This window comes from Lemur catta, chromosome 2 (assembly GCF_020740605.2).
Source record: "Lemur catta isolate mLemCat1 chromosome 2, mLemCat1.pri, whole genome shotgun sequence".
Classification (NCBI taxonomy): Eukaryota; Metazoa; Chordata; class Mammalia; order Primates; family Lemuridae; genus Lemur; species Lemur catta.
The window spans coordinates 141,126,973-141,152,172 of record NC_059129.1 but is presented as its reverse complement, the minus strand read 5'-3'; the positions used below and the strand labels follow the sequence as shown (position 1 = coordinate 141,152,172).

Sequence of the window (25,200 nt, the reverse complement as noted above, 5' to 3'; positions counted from 1 at the left end):
TTTCAGGTAGAAAATGACTTATTTTGAATTAGTGTCTTTAGAGCCACAGGCAAAAGTCCTTCCGCGAGTGCAGTGTGGGATTTTTAGGAAACATCCAGAGCAGTCCCTTGCTTTATGCCGCCCCTGTGCCTGTGAAGCTAAGCCGAGCAGGGCCGAGCGCAGCGGCCGTCACTGTGCACCCAGCCCGGGTGTAGCTGAGCACTGTGCACCAGCCCAGGCGTAGCCGAGCAATGCGGCTCTCCTCGCTCTTCTCTGCACGTGCTCCAGGGCTGGGCCACCGGGACAGAGCTCTGCCCGCGCCAGGGGCAGAGGGGGCAAAAGGTGTCTCAACACCACCCAAATCAAAACCAAAAACAGCAGGAAAAGGGAAAATCCTGTGGACATAGAAATTCTGATAATGTCACTCCTGAGGTGACTTGTCCAGGAGGAAGTGCTACAATAGTATGTTAAAGGGGAATAAACCCATACTGGGAACATTATACATTAGTAGAGTCTGGGTTTTTTTTTCCCAAAGTACTTTCTCAAACACACCGACATTGCCCCCTAAAAGACATTTCACACTGTTTCAAGAAAAAAAATTCTGCCCACGACTAGTTTCTCAACTTGCTTCCACCTTCTGCTCCTTCCACAAGCGGGTGCTGGTGAGAGGGAGCCCAGGGGAGCCTGCGAGCGTGAGGGAGGAGGGAGCCAGGCTGCCACCGCACGCCAGGAAATGGGGTCAGGTCGCCCCTGCCCCTCGCACGGGGCCACCCCCTTGTTGTCCAGAATGATTTGCTCTGGAGAATTCGGCATAGCACTTTAATCCCAGGGAATTCGGAGGATGTTTCACCCAGGAGAATTTGGCTTCCAACTCTACACATTGCCAGTTCATTTGCAGGAAGGAATTTCATAGCCTGGAAAGAGGAATGGATGCTTTCTTGCCCTCATCTCACATCTAAAATAGAGAAGTCAATTTAACTGTTCCTAAAAAAATTTGAACCATAAAATAGCAGTTTTAAACATGTACTAACTGTAGCCTTAAGTCTGGGAAAAGTGCAGATTAAACGATTAAAATTGTGACAAGCTCTGTCCATTTAATTCTACTACTGTTTGCTTTCTCTCACGAGGATGAAAATATAGTAATGCACTGTGACTTTGTTTAGGGGAAATATTGATATTTTATAACATAATTTATGATTATGGAAAATATGGGAGTCCACTGGGAATTAAGAAATTTTGGTAATAGGAAAATGTTTTCACTTTTACATGGTAATTTCTATGTTTGGTAGAATGTGGGCATGTTAACAGTGACGCTTGGCCTCAGTTCATAATCAGACCTAACTAGTTTGTGTCTTTTAGCTGTCTCTCTGGTCAGCCACGTAACCCTGGGACAGCCTCATGCCCTCGTCCCACAATGAGGATGGTGACAGCACCACTTGTCCCCCAGTTTGACAGAACCTGTGCTGTGCCACCTGGCAGAGGGTCTGGCATTTGGAAGGTGCTCAGCAAATGTGAGCTACTTTTGTGATTTTATTTTATCCAAAAGAAAAGGAAGGAAAAGTAACAAGGAAGGGAGACTGAAGGGGTAAGGGGAGGAATGAGAGGGAAGGAGGGCGGTGTGGGGCAGCCTCGTGGGATGCGGGAAAAGCGTTTCCACCACTTCCCAGCATCTATTGCAGATCCCGCTCTGAAACATTTTGTAAGCTCCTTTATTTAAGGTAATATTTGAAGTGTTGAACCTTTCTGAGAACAGTGGCCTGGGCCCCCTAGAGAATCATTAACTTAATCCGACTATCTTGTTTGTGGATGTGTTTACTCTTATGCAAGTCAATAACATCCTGGGATTGAGACACACTGTTTTCCTGACACTGCTGGCCAGTCCCAACATGGAACATAAGGAAGTGGTTCTTCTCCTTCTTTTATTTCTGAAATCAGGTAAGACTTAAAGTTTTTTATTTTCTGCTTTGATAATTTTTTTCCTAGCAATGTATTTAAAGTACATACCTTATGGCTTTTTGTGCAATTCATTTAATTTAGCTTTTAATTCCTGAGATAACCAGTTCAAAATCTCAGATTGAGAAATTATTCAAGAAATAAATTTAATCTCCCTATGAATACTGCCAGGGTGCTGGGCTGAATGGGCAGAGAAAATAATGGGTGACTTTTTAAATCTAAATGACCCCAAATGGCTAGTTTAGGTAACAAAATAGCCAATATAGCTAACAACCCAAAAGATGGTTAATCTCTTTGCCTGTTTCTCAGTTTGATAATTTATATCAATTTTGTTAAAGTGTCACATTCCCCGCACTTCCAAATTTAAACAATGAAATATCTCATTGAGTATATTTTGTTCCTTGACCAGTTTGTGGAGTTGGACTCAGAATTTCTCTGTTTCTTCTGGCTTAAGTAAGGCTCTCCATAGGTATATGTTTGCTTCTTAGGCCTGGAGAAAGCACATGCACCAGTTTGCCACATGATGTATGCATGTAGTAATTCAACAAATATTCGTTTAGTGCTTGCGTTAGACCAGGCACATTTTTATAAATACATACGTACATACCTGTGTATGAGTGTGTTTGTGCGTGTGTCCTTTCCTAATAGCAACTTGTTTAGCGGGTGGTGTAGGTAGGGTAATATACTCATCTCCATTTTATAGGTAAGGAAATCTAGACTTGGGAAAATCATGTCATTTGCCCATTGACCAAACTCCCAAATGAAAGAAGTGAAGAAACCAGAATTTAGAAGAAGGAATCTAGTGCTTTTCTCACTTTTCAACTTTGTTTAAGCATTTTATAAGGTATTCTAGCCTGTAATCCCAGCACTTTTGGAGGCCAAGGTGGGAGGATTGCTTGAGGCCAGCAGTTCAGGACCAGCCTGGGAAACACAGTAGGACCCCATCTCTACAAAAAATTAAAAAAATAAGCTAGTCATGGTAGTACATACCTGTAGTCCCAGCTACAGGAGGCTCAGGTGAGAGGATCACTTGAGCCCAGGAGATTGAGGCTTCAGTGAGCTGTGATCATGTCACTGCACCTAACCAAGGCAACAGAGTAAGACCCTGTCTCTGAAACAAAAAACAAAACAAAAAGCTATTCTAAATATGTTCTAGTTTTTTTTAAAAGCTTTATTGAGATATAATTCACATATATAATTCACCCATTTAAGGTGTATTTTCAATATATTCAGAGTTGTACAACCATCACCACAATAAATTTTAAAATATTTTCATTATCCCCAAAAGAAACTCTACTTTCCTTAATGGTTACTTCCTAACTGCAGCCCCTGGCACCCACTCATCTACTTTCTGTCTGTAAAGATTTGCCTATTTTGGACATTCCATATAAATGGAATCCTAAATTATTCTAGCATTTCTTCATATAAAAAATGTATAGATACTTGAAATTCAATCTATAAATTACCAGATAAAATTATACATGTTATACTTTAGAGTCAAATACATTTTAACTTAGTGGAAGCTATTCAAAGAAATATCAAATAAAATACGGAGCAGAAGATTAAACAAAGAGATTTTTGTGGGAAATTAGTGTGTGTGTGTGTGTGTGTGTGTGTGTGTGTGTACGTGGAGTATGAATATTCTATTTCAGCCCATGGAAACTAGGACCTGGAACACTATGAACTTATTCAGTGAGCTACATCCAAAGGTTAGATTAGAACACAATTCCCTGCAACAGAATTAACATACATCTTAATCAACCTGGGGTGAGGGTGGATTCTCTCTTCATTCTTTTCGAGAGCATATATTTCCCCTCACTTTCCATGCAAGTGAATTTCATCATTCCAGTGTGCTGCAATGACTGGGGAGAGAAAAAAATTTCTTTTATAGCTACACTCAGTGAGAGGTGGATAAACATCTTGCATTTCACAAATTACTAAGTCTTTTCTCTTATACACAAGTATGCATAGACATACACACACTATCGTGATTAAAAAGTCCCATATTATTAATAAAAATATTTGCTTTTGTAGCAATGTACATTTATATCTTGCTATAATATAAAATGAAATATTTTTTTCTACTAAAGGATTTCTTTAATGTTTCTTCACTAACATATAAACCATATTAAATCCCTTAAACCCCACTGAAGTATGAGTCCTGGAGGTGAATAAGAGAAAAAATGATTTGGGGAAAATTTTTCAAATTAAAAAGAAAAAAAATGATTCTCTTTTGGGTTATTTGTTTGGGACATCAGCTCCTAAGGTGGACCTCAGCAGCTGTACCTGTGAGACACAATAACACCGCACAGTTAAAGGTAACTTAATTAAAGGATGATATAGATGGAAATATTCATTTTGAGTATCCTTTCTATGTAGCCTGCTCTGCTACCCTTCCCAAAAACTCTTCAAAAAGTTTAACTTAATTCTTTGTAGGACACACTTTATAGATTTAGTGTGTGTTTTTGAAGTCACACCCTGATCTACATAGATTTACCAAAGCACAACTCTTCTTGGAAATGAGAGTTCCAACTGGAAGAAAATGCAGGGTGAAGACATGGCTACGGGCTTGAAGTAGCTATTTCTCCATCATCTTTTGATACATCCATCAAGTGCTTTTTGGTATGTTCAGTTTAAAATGCACCGACCAACTTCCAGTTCAGTGACCCACCCTTACAGTTTGTAGCATCATAAACCGAGCAGGGGCAGAGTAGCGGAGGCAGGGGAGGTGGACTTTGGCAGAGGACTTTGGTTATTGCGTAGAGCACGCCCACCTGCTCTCTAGTGCTTGTGTTTTTAGGTGGTCAGAAACAGCCTTTCTGAGTGAGAATCTGACCCCGAATGAGCCCTCCTACTGGCTGATTTTCATCAGCACGCAAACGTGCTCCAGGTGCCTCGTTTTTAACAAGCACTTACGGCTGCATATTCCTTGGAGGACATGGGCCATCCCAGCCGGGCTTCTGAGGAGGGCTGTCTTCCTTCTTCTGCCGCTGCTCGGCCTGGTCACTCTTTAACCCGCTTCATCTGCCTTTGGCCCCCACCACTCCCCTCAAAGGGGTCAAGGTTGCCACGTTGCCTAATCCCATGGAAACTCTGCTGTCCCATTTTGTTAACCTTCTTTGGCCTCTCCTGCAAAAATCACTAGCATGCTGTGCCAAACGATGGCAGCTGGCACCTCCAGGCTCGGAACAGGGCTCCCCAAGCTCAGGTAGGGGTCATGTGGGGCCTCGGCACAGGGAGCACTCCGTAGCCTTGCACTGGGTACACAGCGGGAACCCCTCGCCCACAATCTGCAGTAACAAGAGGGAAAGTAACTTTTGGACAGGCTCTGCCCCAAATTTTATCTCACAGAAAAATCAAGGCCAGTATTTGTTCCAGGCTCTGCTTTTTTTTTTTTTTTTTACCATTTCCTCTGAAAAGCCAGATACCTGGCAGCATTATGGAAAAAAAAATCATTTCTCTGCAATTAACAGTGTTCTTTCGCTACACTAAAGCGAGTACAAAAATCACCTTGTATTGTGGATGAGATTCTTACCCTCCAGTAACTTTTGCCCAAGAAGGCAACATAATTTAGTTCAGTTCTTATTCATTCTCAACATTGTCAACTCACCAAAATTTTTGTGAATTATTCAGAGAATGTTTGTCATTAAAGTGACAGTGACAGTAGCGACCCAAGTGTATATTGTTGGAAATCAAGCAATAGCCTCAAGTTCCATTTATTCCCTGGGATGGACAAATCGACATCGATCTTGGCCACAGATGGTGTCTTACTCTTCTATCATGACATGGTAATTGCAGCAAACAGATATTATTTATTCTTATTTAAGGTTTTTTAAAATTATTATTTCAAAATATTATGGGGATACAACTATTTTTGGTTATATGTATTGATTTTGTTATGCTTGAGGCAGGGTTATAAGTGTGTCCATCACCCAGATAGTGTTCATTGGCCCTGTTAAGTAGGTTTGCATCCACTCCCTCCTTCCCTCCCTGCTGCTTGATTTCTGCTGAGTTTTACTTCCATCTGTGCACATGTGTCCTCATCAGTTCCAATTCAATAGCAAGTACATGTGGTGTTTGTTTTTCCTTTCTTTATATACTTCACTTAGGATAATGGTCTCTAGTTCCATCCAAATTGCTGCAAAAGGCCTTAATTCATCCTTCCTCATGACTGCATAATATTCCATAGCATACATATACCACATTTTGTTAATCCACTTATAAATTGATGGGAAATTGGGTTGATTCCACATCTTTGCAATTGTGAATTGTGGTGCAATAAACATTCATATGCAGGTATCTTTTTGATAAAATGACTTCTTTTCCTTTGGGTAAATATCTGATAGTAGGATTACTGGATGAACTGGTAAGTCTATTTTTAGTACTTTGAGGAATCTCTATACTGTTTTTCATAGTGGTTGTACTAATTTGCAGTCCCACCAACAGTGTACAATCTTTCCTTTCTCTCTGCATCAACATCAGCATCTGTTGTTTTTAGACTTTTTAATAAAAGCCATTCTATCTCAGGTAAGGTGATATCTCATTGTGGTTTTAATTTACATTTACCTGATGATTAGTGATATTGAACATTTTTTCATGTTTATTGACCATTTATCTTCCTTTGAAAAGCTTCTGTTCGTGTCTTTTGCCCATTTTTTAATGGAGTTGTTTGTGTTTCTCTTGCTGATTTGCTAGAGTTCTTTGTGATTCTGGTTATTAGCCGTGTATCAGATGTATAGCTTGAGACTATTTTCTCCCATTCTGTAGGTTGTCTGTTTGCTCTGTTTATTATTTCCTTAGCTGTGCGGAAGCTTTTTTACTTTAATCAAGTCCCATTTATTTATTTTGTTGTTGCTGTGATTGCCATTGGGGTCTTCTTCATAAATTCTTTGCCTAGGCTAATATCTAGAAGAGTTTTTCCAACATTTTCTTCTAGAGTTCTTATGGTTTCATACCTTACATTTAAGTCTTTGATCCATCCTTTATTAATTTTTGTGAGTGGTGAGAGATATGGACCCTGTTTCATTCTTCTGCATGTGGCTATCCAATTTTCCCAGCACCATTTATTGAGTAGGACTTCTTTCCCCATATATTGTGTATATTGTTGTCTGCTTTGTCAAAGATCTTTTGGCTGTATGTGGATGGTTTTACATCTGGGTTCTCCCTTAGGTTCCGTAGGTGAGGAAAGAAATTACTGATGACACAAACAAATGGAAAAACATATCATGCTCATGTAATAGTAGAATCAACATTGTTAAAATGTCCACACTACCCAAAGTGATTTACAGATTCAATGAAATCCCCATCAAAATGTCAACATCATATTTCACAAACCTAGAAAAAATAATTCTATACTTCGTTTGGAATAAGAAAAGAGCTTGAATAGCCAAAACAATCTTATGCAAAAGGAACAAATCTGGAGGCATCACGTTACAAGATGTCAAACTATACTACAAGGCTATAGTAACAAAAACAGCATGATATTATTTAAGGTTTTATATCCACTAATATAGCAACATAGAAGTTCTTCCATACTTCTAATGTTTTATCAGTCTAGTTAATCTTTTACTATATTGCAATCTGTTAATGGAAGTGTTTTCCTGACTCAACATTTTTGTTTATGCCTACATATTATGCTTCCAACAAAGCAACAAGTTTCGTTTGATTGATACAAAGCAAATAGATTAAAAAGTCATGATAATTAAACAATGGCATTGATTGATTTCCTCAGTTGTTCCACTTTTATGTTCCATTTTTAGGTCAAGCAGACCCTCTGGATGACTATGTGAAAACCCAGGGGGCTTCCCTGTTTAGTGTCACCAAGAAGCAGCTGAGAGCAGGAAGCATAAATGAATGTGCAGCAAAATGTGAGGAGGAAAAAGAATTCATTTGCAGGTATTTTCATTGTTGTTGTACCTAAACAGAAATCTATAATTTTGATAGCAAGTAATTTACTCATGGATTTATTAACAAAAATACTATTTGAGAGGAACTAACGGGATCAATGTTTGCAATTACATTTGTTCACAGTATCTGAAGTCATGCTAACAGCTTGTTGTTAAGAGTTATTGGTGTCCCCTTTAGAAAAATACCCTAAAAGGAAGTAGTTTATTTCTATACACAATGTAAACATTAGCAGCTATTTGTCTGAGCTCTAGTTTCTAACATCATCACCAGTAAAACATTTATTGAAGGTCATGTGAATGAAAGTGTCCTAGATAGATCTGAAGGAGCAAACAAGTATAGATCCAAGATCCAGTGCCTGCCTTTTCGTGTAGTCAAAGAAATCCGACATAATGTAAATAATGTAAAAAAAAAAAAAAAAGGCAAGGTGAGGTGCCGTGAAGTAGCCTCATCAATGCATGCTCTGCACAGACTCAGAGGAAAGAACAGCCCCTGAGGTTGAGGCAGCAGGGAGGAGGTGAGCCCTGAGCTGGATTCTGAGGGTGAGTGAGGTCTTGCCAAGCATGGACGGCAGGGAGGCATTCTGGGCAGGGGACAGGCAGGGCCCTGTGCCTACTGGCAGGGACAACGTATAGCCCACGTTGGCCAGAGCAAAGGCTTCACACAGGCCTTCAGCCTGGAAAGGTGGCTGCAACAGCTCTGAGCCCCAAGCAGAGCGTCCACAGCAGGACCAGGTGGATGGGGAAGGGAGGTGCGAGGTGAAGGGCAGGTGGGACGTAGGGGCAAAGGTTAAGGGGAACTTACTGGAGTCCGGAAGTCACAGAGACAGACCTGAATGAGTTCAGGGCAATTGGAGTTGCTTCTTTCCAACACAAAAACAAATACTCCTGCACTTAATTAAGGAAATGAATGAAGAAACGGTAAAGCAGCAGAAACAGAGAGAAAGAGAAAATTACGAGGGGGAGAAGGTAAAAGTATGAGGAATAAGAGTGACCGCCAGCTGGTGCGTTATTTTCAGTACTTCACTGATGCTGCGCCACGATTCGCCGAAAGGCGGCAGTTCTGAGCTCCCTGACTCTTCATGAGAAACGATGATCTATAGAGTGTCTTGCTAATAAACATTTGCTTTCCTTAAGTATGGAAAAGCATTTGCCTATTTCCTGATTCTCTTCTCAGGTCATTCCAATATCACAGCAAGGAGCAACAATGTGTGATAATGGCTGAAAACAGCAAGTCTTCTAGAATCATTAGGATGAGAGATGTCGTTTTATTTGAAAAGAAAAGTGGGTACTTTTTCTCCCTTTCCCTCCTTCTCCCTCTTGCCCCTTCCTCCCCCTCGCCCTCCTCCTCCTCTATATCTTTAATTTATGAGGCCAGATAATGAAGGTATCATGGTGTAGTGAGATTGAGTTCTGAGTTAGGAAAGGATTTGGTCACCAACCAGACATGTCAGCTTGACTGTATTACTTTCCTCTTTTGGTTTCATTTTTCTTATTTGAACAATGAAAGGACTGGGGTTACAAAATTACTTCTACCTCTATGATCTGGAAAATAAGATATTTGAAATTTTATTTTCCGGAGAAGATGGAAAAGTCTAAACGTTCTTTATGACCTTGGCTACTTGTTCTGCAGGGTGGCCATGGTCCTTGGGCCCTAACTTCTACACTGAAGTTTGGTAAAACAGAAACCTCGAGGCGTTTTTAATCCTTAGTAACATTTGGATAGGGACAAAAGTCCTTATTTTTATTCTTAAATTTCCCACTGATTCTTTTCTCTTTTTTTGGGTCATGATCTATATTTTCCTCAGACTCTGAAATGTTTCCTTTTAAAAATGTACTAAAATACAAAAGTTACAGTTCCTTTTCTATAGTTTCTTCTAAAATGTGGATCAATTGTTGCATCCTTTAGGATAAAAGGTGGCCTGGATTTCAGTGGAAATTGCATGTCTTTTAGATATGCAAAAGTTCCATTACGTGGAACTTATGAAGACTTAAATAGATGCATGACATTTTAACAACTATCTCCTATACTTTGCTGTTGGCTAGGTATTAAGACTAATAATAACAATTCAGCTCTCCAAATATTCTGTATCACGGGTGTTAAAGAGGATAAGAAACATCCTACTTCTTGTATTCTTGATAATGACTTGCAACACTGTTTGCAGTCTTCATTGTAAAACTCTTAAATGTGATTTTAAAGAATATTTCTTTAGGTTAGGATTATTTCTATGCATTGACACATCTTGGGTTCCATTAGCTCCACCTCTTCCTTACCACTGTTTACCTCTAATTATTGAGTTTAAATCTAAACCTTATCTGTTGAAGTTACTGGTTCTCATAAATAGTGAGTAAAGGATGAAATAAACAGGATCACTTACTGTCCACCAGATTTTAAAAAAAAAAGCCTGGTGGGATTCTCTCTACAAACGCTACCATTTAAATATGTCATTTGTAAATTGTTAACCAGAAGGAACATGGGGGTGATTGTTAGGCTGAGGCTGAAGTCTGAAGTTTGAAGACTTAGTTTACTTGTTTTCAAGGTGACAAGAGGGAGGCAAAGGTTATACAAACTCTGGCGGGTACATACAAACACCAGAGAGGCAAAAAGTCAAAAGTTAGTCAATCTTTGGCGCTTGCTTCTTTACTGTGGAATCCTGACCTGCCTGGGTTTTGCTGGGAACAGTCTGTGTCAGGTTACATTGACATCTGCCATCACCCAAATCCATCATCTCTGGCTGGGGCCATTGCAGTCACTGGTCCCCCTGCTGGTAGTCACACAAGCGATCTCTTAGAAATGTACCTTCCCTGCTTAAAACCCTCCTTCATGCACTTAGAACAAGATCCAAATACGTCCCAAATGCCAGAGAGTCCTGAGTTAAATCTCCCCAGGGCCACTGTTTGCTTGGCGCGCTAAGCTTTTCTACGCCGGGCTTACCTCTGTTCCTTCGACATGCCAAGCACACACCCCTCCTGCACGGGACCCTCTGCACCTCTGTCCTTGACGTGCCAGCTCCTTCCATGTCCTGGGTCTCAGCTCAGGCAGCACCTTCTTTTCCAAGTCTCCCCGGACTCCGGGGCCTCCCTTTCACAAAGTGCCTTGAGTTTACACTTTCGATGAGTAAAATCGTCTACTGTAATAACGTGTCCCGATAAAGACGTATTTGCAATCATTATAGGTAGTGTGGGGTTGAAAGCTTGAGTTTGCTGTAGCAATGTTAGAAGTACTTTCCCCAGGTGATTGATCAATGACTTACAACACTTGGCTAAAATGCGGAATCTTAAAGGGTGATGCAGATGTACCTGACACGTTATGTCGTTTTGCTGAGACCACAAGTTGACACAAGCACGAGCACCTTTTGATGCAGAGCAGAGGCTTTTTTCTTTGAACATGGGACCACCAACAGGAATTCCCTGGTGCATTTCTTGCATAAACTATGCTCTACTGCGTCGTCGACAATAATCATGTTCCTTATCTTTGAAGTGGAGAAAGATCTAGACATTTAACCAATCTGAGTGTACAATGACTTTAGATTTTTATGATTTTCTCCTCAAACTTATATAGTCAACTGTAAGAGAGGGTTGCTTTCAGTGGATTTGACAGCAATTTTTTTTACTTTTTCAACTCATCAAAAGCATTCAACATGAAAACAAGATCTTTCATCTTCACTTCTCAGTTTAGATCATCCTTAATTAAATATAAGTGCATAAGAAAGTTGGACAACAGAAACAAATGCCTCTTGGCAAGCACACACGCACCTGAGGGGACAGGGGTGGTGGCCACACTAGAGAGAGGCCTGGCAGCTGCGTGTGCCCACGTCCCGCGTGTGCACCGCTCGTGGGCCCTGGAGTGCCTTGAAGACAGGAGGGAGCCCAGGGGCTAGGCGGTGAGTTGGTTGAGTGAAGGTTGGTTGAGAGTTTCCACTGTGAGCACTAAAGTGGACCACAGTTTTATAGCCCCTTCCGGCACGTTTTCATGTCACTGGGAGCCTGAGAAAACAGAAGTGGCTTGGATCTCTTTCAGCCTCTGAAAAGCCTGCTGTCCCCGTCTAAAAAGCCCCTCCTCAGTCTTTCACCCGTCCGCATCACGCTACTCGTGTTCTCTGCAACTCACACCACCATGAAGTTCTCTCATTTGATGCTTTGTTTCCTTGAAACCTTTCTGCGACCACCCTGCCTGACTCCGCTAGGATGTGCGCTCCTGAGGGTAGGGCCTTGCTGTCCCCGCGTCCCCGGGAGCTGGCCCCTGACACACGGGGCCGGTGAGTAGTGTCTGAGTAAATGAACCGAAGAACGAGGTGGCTCAGTGCCCTGCAGCCCTTTCGTAGATAGAAACGCTGGTGTTCAGACGGCAGGGACATGGTGTCCGGGGCGCAGATTCTTTCTCTCACGCCACTGCACCGCGTGGAAAGACTCTGACCGCTGTGTGGCCTTCCTTTCAGTGTATCTTTCAGAGTGCAAGACGGGGACGGGAAGGAACTACAGAGGCACAGTGTCCAAAACGAAAAATGGCACCACCTGTCAGAAATGGAGTTCCAGCGTTCCCCACAAACCTAAGTAAGACTTTCTCTTGTGTTCGTGTTCATCTACGGTACAGTCGTCCCTCCGTATCCCCAGGGGATCGATTTCCAGATCCCTAAGGACACCAAAATATTTGGATGCTCAGGTCTCTGATACAAAATGACACACAGTATTTGCACATAACCTACATTTGCATACATCCTCTCATACACTTCAAATCATTGCCTGAATACTTATAATACCTACTATGATGTAAATGTTATATACAGTTGTTAGACTGTATTTTTTATTTGTATTATTTTTATCATTGTATAGTCATTTTTTATTGTTTTTTTTTGATCCACGGTTGGTTGAATCTGCAGATGTAGAACCCGGGGATACAGAGGGCCGACTGTATTTAGAATAGTTCTATCACTTCTAAATCAAACTGGAATATGTGAATAAGCAGATAGAACCTTTGTGATGTTGATATAGAATTTGATGATGTTCAATTATTTATAGCACAAAAGTAGAAAATGGTTGCTTTCTATTTATTCTTGTGTATAGAGTTTTCGGGGAGGCCTAGAACATAGAAGCAAGCTTAGTTAAAAAGAACAATGAAGCCATGAGTTCCAGGCTGAGTCTGAGGAAAGACCAGAGATGACTGGGACTGATGCAAACATGTCAAGCATATCAAATTGGAACTCTCATCACCTCAGCCTTGTGGAGCAAAGAGCAAAAAAATATAAAATAGTAAATAAAATATAAAAATGAAAATGAGATATACATGAAATATAAATATGGTAACTTTCTGTTTTTTATTTTAGTGTCATTCTTTTTGTACTTTCCCCAGTGCGGTGTCAGATGGCTTTAAGTTCTCAGTAATGGTGCTCACGGAATAGGAATTGAGTGTCTGTTACTCTGGCCCCCCAACACCAAGCAGACCGCCTTTGCTGCATCCCTATGAGATGAGCAGATCGAATCTTCCCCGTTAGATAACGTAAAACAATTCAACCAAATGGCCAAACCATACAGTGTCGGGTGCCTTAGGGACAGTCTTGGCTGATTTGACACGATGGTCTAGGCTCATCTTTATGAGAATGCTGAGGTCCTGGGTGGGTGGGGGTCACCCGAGACAGGTACACAGAAGAACCAGAAATAAAACGTGTCTTCTAGACTCTAAGTCTTGTGCATTTCATCTAATTTGTTATCTCTACACAGCAACTCAGCTCTAGAGCTGAAAATGAGTTCAACTCCCTTCCCCATCTGCATTATTTTAATAATTTAGGCTGCATTTCAGAGAACACTTGGCCTTTGGAGTCAGACATATCAACTTTGAGTTCTTGATCTGCTCCTTAGTAGTTGTTCAAGCTTGGGCAAGTTTTGTTTTGTTTGACATCGCCACGCTCAGTCTTCTCTTCCGTAAAACAGGGGTAACAACACCATCCTGCCAGGGTTTTTTATTAAGACTAAAAGAGAGAGCATACAGAAAGATTTTAGTGTAGTGTCTGGCACATATTCGCACAGACAAAATGCTATTAGCCACAGTGTTTTTACAGAGAAAGAGCAGCTGACAACAGCAGGCGTTTTGGAAGGAATCAAGGATTTGGGTCTTCGGGTTTGAGGCCTTCGTATTTCTGCTGACTGTGTAATAAAAATACATTTTCTCTGTTTCTAAGACTTGGCTGTCAATACAGTAGTAATGATAATGTCAGCTACTGTACCTGAAGCAGCCTATCAATAGAGAAATTGAAACCTGTCACCACAAATGCTACAGCACATAGCTGAAATGCATCTGGGTGACAGAAACTTAAACCTCGCGTGGGAAATAGCATCTCATTCTGCCTTGCTGGTAGCGTGCTGATTTTCAGAACACAGTCAAAGTGCTTCTTTCCGTTGTCACAGTTATTCCCCTGATGCGTACCCCTCAGAGGGGCTGGAGGAGAACTACTGCAGGAACCCAGACAACGACGAGCGGGGGCCCTGGTGCTACACCACCGACCCAGGCCAGAGATTCGGCTACTGCGACATTCCTGAGTGTGAAGGTCAGGACTGGCCCTAGAAAATCTTTCCATATCTGCCCTTCACCTATAAAGTAATTTACTGTAAAGCCATTTCCCTCTGGGATATTATTAATAATCAATTATTGCCATGCACGATGAAACTGAATAAGTATTCACCCCTTAGAAAGGAGCAAAAATTTGCTCAGACCCCAACTATTAATGTGAATTATTTTTATGAAGATGACTCTTCAGGATGAGCGCAGTGGCTCATGCCGATAATCCCAGCACTTTGGGAGGCTGAGGCAGGAAGGTTGCTTGAGGCCAGGAGTTCAAGACCAGCCTGGGCAACATAGAGAGATCCTGTTTCTACAAAAAAGTAAAATAAAAAAATTAGCTGGGCATGGTGGCATGCACCTGTAGTCCCAGCTACTGAGGATAGCATTAGCTCAGGAGTTCAAGGTTGTAGTGAGGTACAATGACGTCACTGTACTCTAGCCTGGGCAACAGAGTGAGATCTCATCTCAAAAAAAAAAAAAAAAGAAAGAAAGAAAATGTTACTTCAGCATCTACAAATATAAAACTAGGTCTAAATTCTAGACACAGCTTCTTATGCTTAAAACTCTTACACAGTATAAAACCCCAAATTTACAATTAAATAATTAAAATAAAACCATGAAATCAATAAAATTCAAATAAACACCATTTATTTAATGTGGTAGACTTTGTAGTTTAGTTGGAGCTAAGCAATGAAATCAGTTTTTAAATCAGCAATGCATTATTTTAATGGACCAACCAACTTAATAGTGTACTTTAAAGGTTAATGCTAAAAATGTTAACAGTGTCATACGGAAGAAACATCTTCATTTCATATTTCTGTCTACATTTATTAGTGCAACGGGGAATAGATAAAGGTGGGATTTATGCGAGCGACAATGTGGATATCATACCTTGTGACAGCTCAGTTCTCCCTTCACTTTTATCTATCTGAACTACGGGGATCCTTTACTTGTACACTGTTATAGGTCATTTGGCCTTTAAGTGTCCTGAATGTATCATTTTTGTGTTAAATCTGTCCCTGTTTTCCTTATTACCCTGTAAGAACTTAAGTCACATATTACTGTGCCTCACCATATGACTTCAATAATTCTAAATCAAAGATTCATTTTCTGAATAATTTAGGAAAGCAAAAACATCCTGTCATGCTTCTCAACAATATAAAAAGAGAAGCGCTGTCCCTTCAGGTGAATATTGCTCTCCCATGAGGCCATGAGCACAATCAGAAACTCTAGCACTGCAATTGCAAAGCGGGGCCAGCATATTTGGCAGTCATCTGAATGATCAGAGTAACTTCCTCTCTCTCTTTCGTCCCCTCTCTGCCCAGAGGAATGCATGCACTGCAGTGGAGAAAACTACCAGGGCAAAATTTCCAAGACCATGTCTGGCCTGGAATGCCAGGCCTGGGACTCTCAGAGCCCACATGCTCACGGATACATTCCTTCCAAGTAAGTCTCACGGGGGGGAAACATTCCATGTTTCAGACTCTGTAGCTCTCTCAGACATTTACTCTTATTAAAAATATTTAGATATTTTCACCATTCCTCCAGAAGTGAACACTTGCTGTTTTTGAATTTCAAAGCTGGCATCCTCCCACAAGACTGCAAGTGAAGTGTACATTCTTACTACTCAAAATCTGGTCTATGGATGGACCAGCAGTGGTGATATCACCTGAGGGTTTGTTACAAAGGCAGGATCTCAGACCGTCCGAATCTGCGTTTGTGTTATAACCGGATCGGCTGACTTGTACACACATTGCAATCCTAACACGTGTATGAATGCATTGAAATCTGTACTGAGAAACACAGATACCTCTGGCTTGTGTATTTTCCAAATATTTTCCTCTTTTCTTTACGCCTTTCCTTTCCTTTCCCTTTATACTGATGAGATTCAAGGCTTCCCAATCTATCATCTACGGGTGAACATGGTGGATTTTGTGAATTCCCCGATGTTTTATGTGTGTTTATATCTGTGCATTTTTCTGGGATGAGGATTCATGATTTCCACAAGATTCTCAAAGGGGACCATGAATTTAAAATAGGAGTAAGAGACCCTACTCTAGTAAGTAATGTTGACGCCTAGAGTAAGGTTTTGTGCATATTCTATTTCACATTAGCTGTACTGGAAACACTTCCCGCTCTGTAGCTGCCCCGGGTCTTTCTCTTCCTTCTATGAAGACTGCACGACCGGAACAGAGCTCATAAGAAATGCAGAAATGAGGCTAAGCCACAGCTTTCATTGTGGAAAACAACTCCGCTCAATGTTTGCACCTCCCTTTCTGAATAGCTAGCTCACAGCCCAGCAGTTGCCATCCTTCAAAGGGGAGATACAATAAAGGCCTCAAGGATTCAAGCTGGGTAAATTCACTGCAGGAAACCAGAAGGAGAAGAGGACTGCTTAAGCCACTGATGGCTGCTCTGTGCCTCCCGATTGAGCATTTACAACTTCGGAGAGGGAGGGAATAAGCCCAGAGGGCCACCAGGCGTGCCGTGCATCCTGCCCGCAGCCTGAGCCACCCGTGCCCCCCAGAGGGTTGGCGCCGGCGCTGCGCTGCAAGCCGCTCACGGGAGCATGGCTTCTCTCTGGCTTCCTCTCAGCTCCAGGGCTGGCAGGACCAGAGCCAAGTGGATCAGCAGGACCATGCCTTTAAGCCATGAAGATGCCAATTTCTTGGCTGTGTTATGTACCAAATGACTATTTTTAGGCAGTGAGCATTTTGTATGTTAAAAATTGCCGTCATGTGCAGCTGAATAGCTAGAGTTTGCTTACATCAATTTTCCAGATTGCCAAAATGATAAGGTTACTGATGCTGCTGAATGATTTCTACACATGTAAGCTGTTAGAAAACAGCCCATAGCAGCCGGGCACGAGGCAGGAAGATTGCTTGAGCCCAGGACTTCAAGGCCAGCCTGGGCAACATAATGGGGGGGGGGCTCTCTGCCCCCATCCCCGATTTCTAAAAAAGAAAATAAGCCCTTGTAATTCTGAGCCTATCTTTCTTCTTTGAGGACTGCCTTCATCCAATTACCCTGGTGCCTGACTGTACCTAGCACGCAGCAGGTGCTCAATGTTTGCTCATTCAAAAAGATTCCCATCCGTGAATGTAAGTGTTCAGTGCTGTTGAAACCCTCTTGCCCATTCAGATTTCCAAACAAGAACTTGAAGATGAATTACTGTCGAAACCCTGACGGGGAGCCCCGCCCTTGGTGTTTCACCACCAATCCCAACAAGCGCTGGGAGCTCTGCGACATCCCCCGCTGCAGTAAGTAGGGCGCATGCCCAGCCCTCCGCGTCCGGACCTGTTCCGGGCTTAAAAGCAAAATGAAAATATGCATCCGTGCAGAGTGCAGTGCCCAGAAAGTGACCTGCAAGTCCAGTGGGATCTCCCTGCTCTTTTAAAACAATTTAGTGGTTACTGTAGGTAATTGATCAGAGCATCCATTTATTATGTTTTTGTTTTTGTTTCTTTTTTTCCTATCAGAGACTTCTGCCTCTTATGATTACACTTAAATGTAGGTTCTGGGGTGGTATCTCTGTTATCCTACTCTTCGCTGTGCTACAGGGGAATCAGACGCATGCTCTGTGGTACATGGATTTCATTGTCAACCAGAGTTCTGTCTGTTGCCTTGTAAACAGAGGAGTGTCTGTGAATGTCCAGTTTTTAGTATGTCCAAGTTGGGCCCAGCAGGGGAGGAGAGTTCAGGAGAAGATGAAATGGCAGACCTAGCAGAAGTGTCATGGAAAAAGCAATTTTACAATATTTTCCTTCTCTGAGAATCTGAAGCAAGGCATTAGAAGTGTACACAAAGACAGTCATCACAAGCTAAAAAGGATCCGGTGAGGGCTGGCTTCCCCTCCTTTGCTCTGAAAAATCATCCTTTGGGGAGCTCAGGTATTCTCCCTCTTTGTGAACATCAGTTTCTCTTTTCCTTTTTTTTTTTTTCCTCAAGAATGTTTTGATTTCTGGATGCACACACTTTTCCTTGGACAAATATTTTGCCTTCTTTCTGCGGACTCCTTCTCTGTTGTTTGGCTTTGTGGAATATCAGGTGTCATTCAGTTATGTTTACTCAGTGAATAATTTACTCTTCACAAAAGAGCATGGACCACTGGCATATGTAAGGATTTGCGGTGGGGGTGACACAGATTGACACTCACTGTGCATGATGAACTGAGCATAGAAAGCAGCATCTGCCCAGGAGTCTATTTCTGGAGGAGTTCCCCATGAAAAGGACTCGCAGGCATAGGTCCTGCTCGCCTGATTTCTTCTGAGAATGCTGAACAGCTTTCAGTTGCCAGATTCCAAGACAGGCTGAGCAGAGGAGAAGATAGGCTACGGCACCCTGCATCTGTTCTCCCTGACACCCATCTGTGCATTCTTTATGTGAAAATATTCATTGTAAAACAGTTTATTTTCCCCGTTCAAGCAACACCCCCACCATCTACTGGCCCAACACACCAGTGTCTGAAGGGAAGAGGTGAAAGCTATCGTGGGAAGGTGGCTGTTACCGTGTCCGGGCACACCTGCCAGCGCTGGAGTGAGCAGACCCCTCACAAACACAACAGGACACCAGAAAACTTTCCCTGCAAGTAAGTCCCCTCTGGTCTCCTTCCCTCTCTGCCGCTGTGGAATGTGAAATCCCACTGACTTTGCCTTAGTTTTAGTTCCTATAGGATTCCAGGATTAAAGTATTCTGGAATGAAAACTGATAGCGTCATGTGCAAGGGAAGTGAAATTCAGCACTGTTTCCCCCCTAACACTTGTCTTCAAAGTGTGGTTTCCCAGGCCAGCAGCATTGGCATCACCAGAAATTTGTTAGAAATGCAAATTCTGGGGCCCTGCTCCAGGCCTATTAACTCAGAAGCTCTAGGGATGGGCCCCAGCAATATGTTTTGACAAGCCCTCCACTGAATGCACTCTGAGGTTTGAGGACCTCTGCTCTGTAACCCTCAAATCCCATGGCTAGGATGTATACTCATAGAGGCAGGAATAGTGTGGAAAATATCCCTTGCATTTCGAGCATATAGCACAGTGCCCAACACATAGCAAAAGACCTATTTCATTTGGCCATACAAAGCCAGGGAATGTATTTCAACCACTTACCCAAGAGGAGCATCTGGGCCATGATTCTATGGAATTCTATGAAATCCTGGCTGCTTAAGCTTCCTTCTGGCACCTCTTATTCAGTTTGTGTGACTCTAGACTGTCAGCTGGATGTGTATCCAATATCACCATAAACAAGCATGCGTGCACCTTGTTTATTTAGCCTTTTTGGAAAGCCAATCTCACAGTCACTTTTTCCCCCCAGAAATTTGGATGAGAACTACTGTCGTAACCCTGATGGAGAAACGGCCCCCTGGTGCTATACAACCAACAGCGCAGTGAGGTGGGAGTACTGTGAGATACCGTCCTGTGGGGCCTCTCAGCTCTCCACAGAACACTTGGATGCATCAGGTACCACGGGCTGTGAGCGCTTACTGAGGCCCAGACTTCCTCCCTAGCTTAATACTCCGGTGCTGTCATCACAACACACAGCGGCTTTGTTCAGCTTAATTCTGTTGTGGTCAGAGAACACGCTCTGTGTGATTTCAGTTATTTTAAATTTGTTGAGGTTTGTTTTAGGGTTCAAAATATAGTCATCTTGGTGGATGTTTACTGTGCTCTTGAAAAGACTGCGGCTCCTGCTGTTGTTGGTAGGGTGTTCTCTAGGTCAGTTAGGTCAAGGTGATCGTTAGTGCCGTTCATGTGTCTCCTATTCTGTTGCTTTCCGAGGGATGAATGGTGACAGGTGCAACTTTAACTGTAGATTAGTCTGTTTCTCTTAGGTTCTAGCCCTATTTGGTTGATGTATTTTGAAGCTATATTGTTAGGCACACGCACATTTAGTATTGTTATGTCTTCTTGGTGAAACGACCCTTTCATCATTATGTAATAACACTTCTTGTCTCTAGAAATATTTCTTGCTCTCAAGTCTATTTTTGCTGATATGAATACAGCCTTTGCACCTCCATTTCACTAGCATTTGTATGATATATCTTTTCTCAGCTTTTTAATTGAGCTGTTTAGACTATTTATATGAATGTAATTGTTAATATGGTTGGATTTAAATCTCCCATGAAGTTAGGTATTTCTCTTTATCCTATTTGGGGTTTGTTTCTTTTTTGGCTTTTTCCACTTCCATTTGAATTGAGTATTTTTATGATTGTCTTTTATCTCCACTACTTAATTATTAGGTAAATCAGTTTTCATAGTTTTAGCATTTTCTCTAATGTTTACCATATGCATCTTTAACTTACCACATTCCACCTACAAATAATCTCATTCTAGTTAGTTGCTGTATGGTATAAGAACCTTAGGACATTGTGTTTCTATTTCCTTCCTCCCACAATGTTGTGCTATTGTCCTCTCTAAAAGAAGCTTACTTCTATTATGTTGTAAATCTCGTAATACATTGATACTATTTTTGCCCTGAATGGTCAGTTGTGTTTTAAAGTGATTATACATACAAATATTTTTTACATTTTATTTACTCATTTATTTTACCATGTTTAGTGCTCTACTCATTTCTCTGTGTAGATCCACATTTCCATCTGGTGTCATATTCCTTCTGTAAAACACTCAACCTTTAGCAATTCTTGTAGCACAAGACTGTTACTGATGAAGTGTTTCAGCTTCTGTATGTATGCAAAAGTCTTATTTTGCCTTCAGTCTCTAAAAATAATTTTGCTGGCTATGAGTACCAATGTGACAGTTTTATTTACTCTACCACTTTAAAGGTGATACTCCATTATCTTCTGTCTTCCCTTCTTCCTACATAGTCAGTATTTCTTTTCTCTCCTGCTGCCTTTAAGACTTGCTCTCATCTTTGTTTCTCAGTGGTTTGAATGTGGTGAATCTGAGTATGTTTAATTTTTTTTTATTTTATTTTGCTTGGGTTTTCTGAGCTTCTTGGATTTGTGGATTATTGATTTTCATTATGTTTTTAAAATTCTTAGCCATTATCTGTTCAAATATTTCTTTTTTCCCATCTCACTCTCTCTCTTCTCCTTCTTGGACTACAGGTGCCCAAATGTTATACCACTTCGCATTGTTTCATAACTCTTGAATGTTTTCTCTGTTTTTTTTTCTTCAATCACTCTTTTCTTCCTTAGTGTGTGAGTCTGGATAATTTCTATTAAGCTATTTTCAGGTTCACTGATTATTTCCTCTGTTCTGTGTAGTTTGCTGATCAGCCCATTGAAAGGATTCTTCATCTCTGATACCATGGTTTTCATGTCTAGCAATTTCATTCTACTCTTTTTTAGACTTTCCATCTCTTTGCTGAAATTCTGCATCTATCCATGCATAATGTCTACCTTTACCACAAGATTCTTTAATGTTTAAATCATGATTATTTTACAATCCCAATCAGATAGCTTCTAGATGTAGTCATCTCTGAGGTGGGTTGCTTTATTACTCAGTGGTGATGTTTTATGTGGGTAGGCTCTGCACACCTAGGCTTTGGTAGTAGTGATTTCTCAGTGTTCTTGCTCCTCCTTCTCATGGAACTTGTATCTGTGGAGGGCCTGGAGTGGAAGAGTAATAGGCTTCTGCTTTGTGTCAACGCAGGATCCTGGGCAAGAGGGTTCCTTGTCTCTCCTCCAGGGGAAAGAGGTTTTGCCTGTACCTATGTCTGAGAAACAGTGGATCTTTGCCTGCAGTCCTAGATGCAGCACCGTTTCCTGCCCCATTCCATGGAAGCTTAAGGCTTTGGCTTTGCATGAGCAAATGGTCTGGGGAAATGTCCAAGGGTTTCAAGTGTGATCCCCCACTGACAGCCATGCTCTCTGACTTGGCTATTTTTCCCTCTGTTTTAAATTAAATATTCCCAAGAAAGGCTAGGTTATTAAAGTTCTGGAATGCTATGAATTTATTGAATTTTTTTGCATGTCAATCTGTCTGCTAATATGGAAAAGAGAACAGTGGTAATTCCCAGAGATTAATGAACTATTTTTTGTCATGAATCACTTCACATGTTTCTGTTTCAGCCTTTATTAAGCTTGATTTCTTCTATTTTAATTTTAGCACCACCTGAGCACACCCCTGTGGTCCAGGAGTGCTACCAGGGGAATGGGCAAAGTTACCGAGGTACATCATCCATCACTATCACAGGAAGGAAATGTCAGTCTTGGTCGTCTATGACACCACATCGACATGAGAAGACCCCAGAAAAATACCCAAATGCGTAGGTCTTTGATTTTAACCATAAGAGGAACAACAGCCAACATAAGTTTCTCTTAGAAGAGCTATCTTTTATGCTAACTCCTTAGGATCATCTTTCTCTTAGAGCCAGTCTCTGAGGCAAAATGCGCAGGAAACTTGCTTTTGGGTCAGAGGTCTGACAGGAGAGAAATTATAGACTGTCCACTGTTCCTGAGTAGCTTTGTAGGGACAGGGGATACAAGGAAGTGGTGAGGCCACATTAATGCAAAACTCAGGAGAACAAATGACCAGACACTTGGGAACAGGACCATGCCACAACCCCACGAAAGATCAATGCAATCTTTCCACCATGGAATCCTGTCCTTCCAACCTCCAATCCATGAAGTTTGGGATTCCTAAGGCAGCTGGGATTTGCTAGGCTGGGTAATAATGAGAGAGGATCTGTGGAGAGAAAGAGCTCCAGGAATATGCACAGACATCTCCTCAAGTCTTTGGCAAAATAGAAAGCTTCAGGTGTACTGGGAGATATCATACAAAGGAAGTAGGACAAAGAACAACTGCTGGGCAAAGAACAGCTACCAGGGAGCAGCGAGCTAACTGGAGATTACGGAGCTCCCACAGCACAGGGAGCTATTTGAGTTCTGCCTCACCAAAGAAGAGAGTCCTCATTGAACATCTTGGGCATTCAATAGAGACCCCAGGAAAGCCATGCTTTAGGAGTAGGAATCATGTATTCCTAGGAGAAAGGCTACTCTAGAAACACCCTAGCAAAGCTCAAAAGCAAGCCTAAAATGGCCAAAATGATCTCCAAGTAAATTAACTGCCTTCAAGAAGAAAAAAAAAAACATTCTTTAGAGTTAAAAAACAAAATCAAGTTGCTCAGTAACGTGGCATCCATAATGTTTGAGATAAATTTAAAAATTTCCTAGATATACACAAAGCATTAAGTATGATCCATAATGAGGAGAAAAATCAGTCAATACAAACAGACCAAGAAATGATAGAATTGGCAGAGTAATTTAAAAATATTCATTTGAATATTCATATTCATTTGAATATGAGTGTTATATAAATACATATTCTTTCCCCAAGAAAGCAAACAAAACACTGAAAAAAGTTTTCACCATCATGTCTATTCTATAAAAGATCTTAAACAAAAGTAAGACCAGATGGGAACTTTAATCTATGCTAAGTAATGAAAAACCCTGGAAATGGTAAATGTAAATATAAAAGATTTTATTTATCTCAATTCTTAATTTCTTTAAAAGATATTTGACTACTTGAAGCAAAATGAGAACAGTGTGTTTTTATTTTAACATATGTTGAATTTTTGAAAACAGTAGCGTAAATAATGTAGGGGATAAATAGAATCATACTGTTGTAAGTGTCTTGCATTCTTCATGAAGTTATGTAATATTAATACAGGGTTGAATGTGATAGGTTAAAGAGAGACTAAAAATATTTAAACTTACAAGAATAGATAATAAGAATATTCAATTAATTCAAAGAAAGGAAGGAAAGGAAGAAAAAAGAATACAGGAGATACGGCACAAACAGAAAACACAAAGCATTGTGGTAGACTTAAACTTATCCACATTGAAAGTATATTAAATGTAAAAAGATTAAACATATCAGTTAAAAGGCAGGGATTGTCAAGTTGAAGAAAAACGAAAGCTCAATCATGTTCTCTTTACAAGAGATGCTCTTGAAATGTAAAGACAATCATTAAAAACCAAAGTAGGGGAAATTATACACCATTGAAACATGAATCAAAAAAAGCTGGAGTGGTTATGTTAATATCAGACAAAGTAGATTTCAGGACATGCAATAATACCAGAGATAAAAAGGACGTTTCATAAGTAAAAAGGGATCATTTATTGAGACAGAACAATGCCAAATATGTTATACCCTAATAACACAGCTTCAGATATAGGAATCAAAAGCTGACAGAACTGAAGAGATAAGTCCACAATTATAGTTGGAGACTTCCCTACTTATCTCTCAGTATAATTATAAATCCTCCCCAAACAAAATATAATAGCACAAATAGACAAAAGATCAGAAAGGATATAGAAGGTTTAATGGAAAATACCCTATGTAATACTATGCCAAATTATAGAACACACTTTCAAATGTGTGTGGAGCATTTGCCAAGATACACCATATGCTTGGCCTGAAAACAAGTCTCAATATATTACAAAATATTGAAATAATACTGAATGTGTTTTCTGACTACAACTGAATTAAATGAGATATAAATAATAAAAAACTGAGGAAATTCCCAAATATTTGGAAATGAAACAACAAATTTCTAAATAATCCATGAATCAAGGAAGAAATCACAAAGGAATGAGAAATGTTTTAACTGAATAATAATACAAACACAATATATCAAAATTTGTGGAATACAGCTAATGTTTTTAGGGATTTATAGCTTTAAATGTTCTTATTAGAAAATGGAAACATTTAAAAATCAATGATTTAAGCCAACAGTTCTCAAAGTGTGGTCTGGAGAAACCTGGGGATTCCGGACACCCCTTTGGAGAGTCTCTGAAGTTAAGACACTTAAAAAAAAAAAAAAGATTATATTTGCCTCTTTCACTTTCAT

At 40.8% G+C, this 25,200-nt stretch overlaps 1 protein-coding gene across 1 annotated transcript in view; it reads left to right on the top strand.

The window, feature by feature from the left end:
• The first annotated feature begins 1,750 nt into the window (after positions 1–1,750).
• PLG (plasminogen) overlaps positions 1,751–25,200 on the top strand; it is a 41,551-nt gene continuing 18,101 nt past the window's right edge. The window contains exons 1-10 of the mRNA XM_045544694.1: positions 1,751–1,914; positions 7,692–7,827; positions 9,013–9,119; positions 12,275–12,389; positions 14,238–14,377; positions 15,717–15,837; positions 17,533–17,651; positions 18,817–18,979; positions 19,699–19,844; positions 22,455–22,614. Coding sequence (XP_045400650.1) covers positions 1,800–1,914; positions 7,692–7,827; positions 9,013–9,119; positions 12,275–12,389; positions 14,238–14,377; positions 15,717–15,837; positions 17,533–17,651; positions 18,817–18,979; positions 19,699–19,844; positions 22,455–22,614 — 1,322 coding nt within the window. The 5' untranslated portion in view covers positions 1,751–1,799. The remainder of the gene's footprint in view (positions 1,915–7,691; positions 7,828–9,012; positions 9,120–12,274; positions 12,390–14,237; positions 14,378–15,716; positions 15,838–17,532; positions 17,652–18,816; positions 18,980–19,698; positions 19,845–22,454; positions 22,615–25,200) is intronic.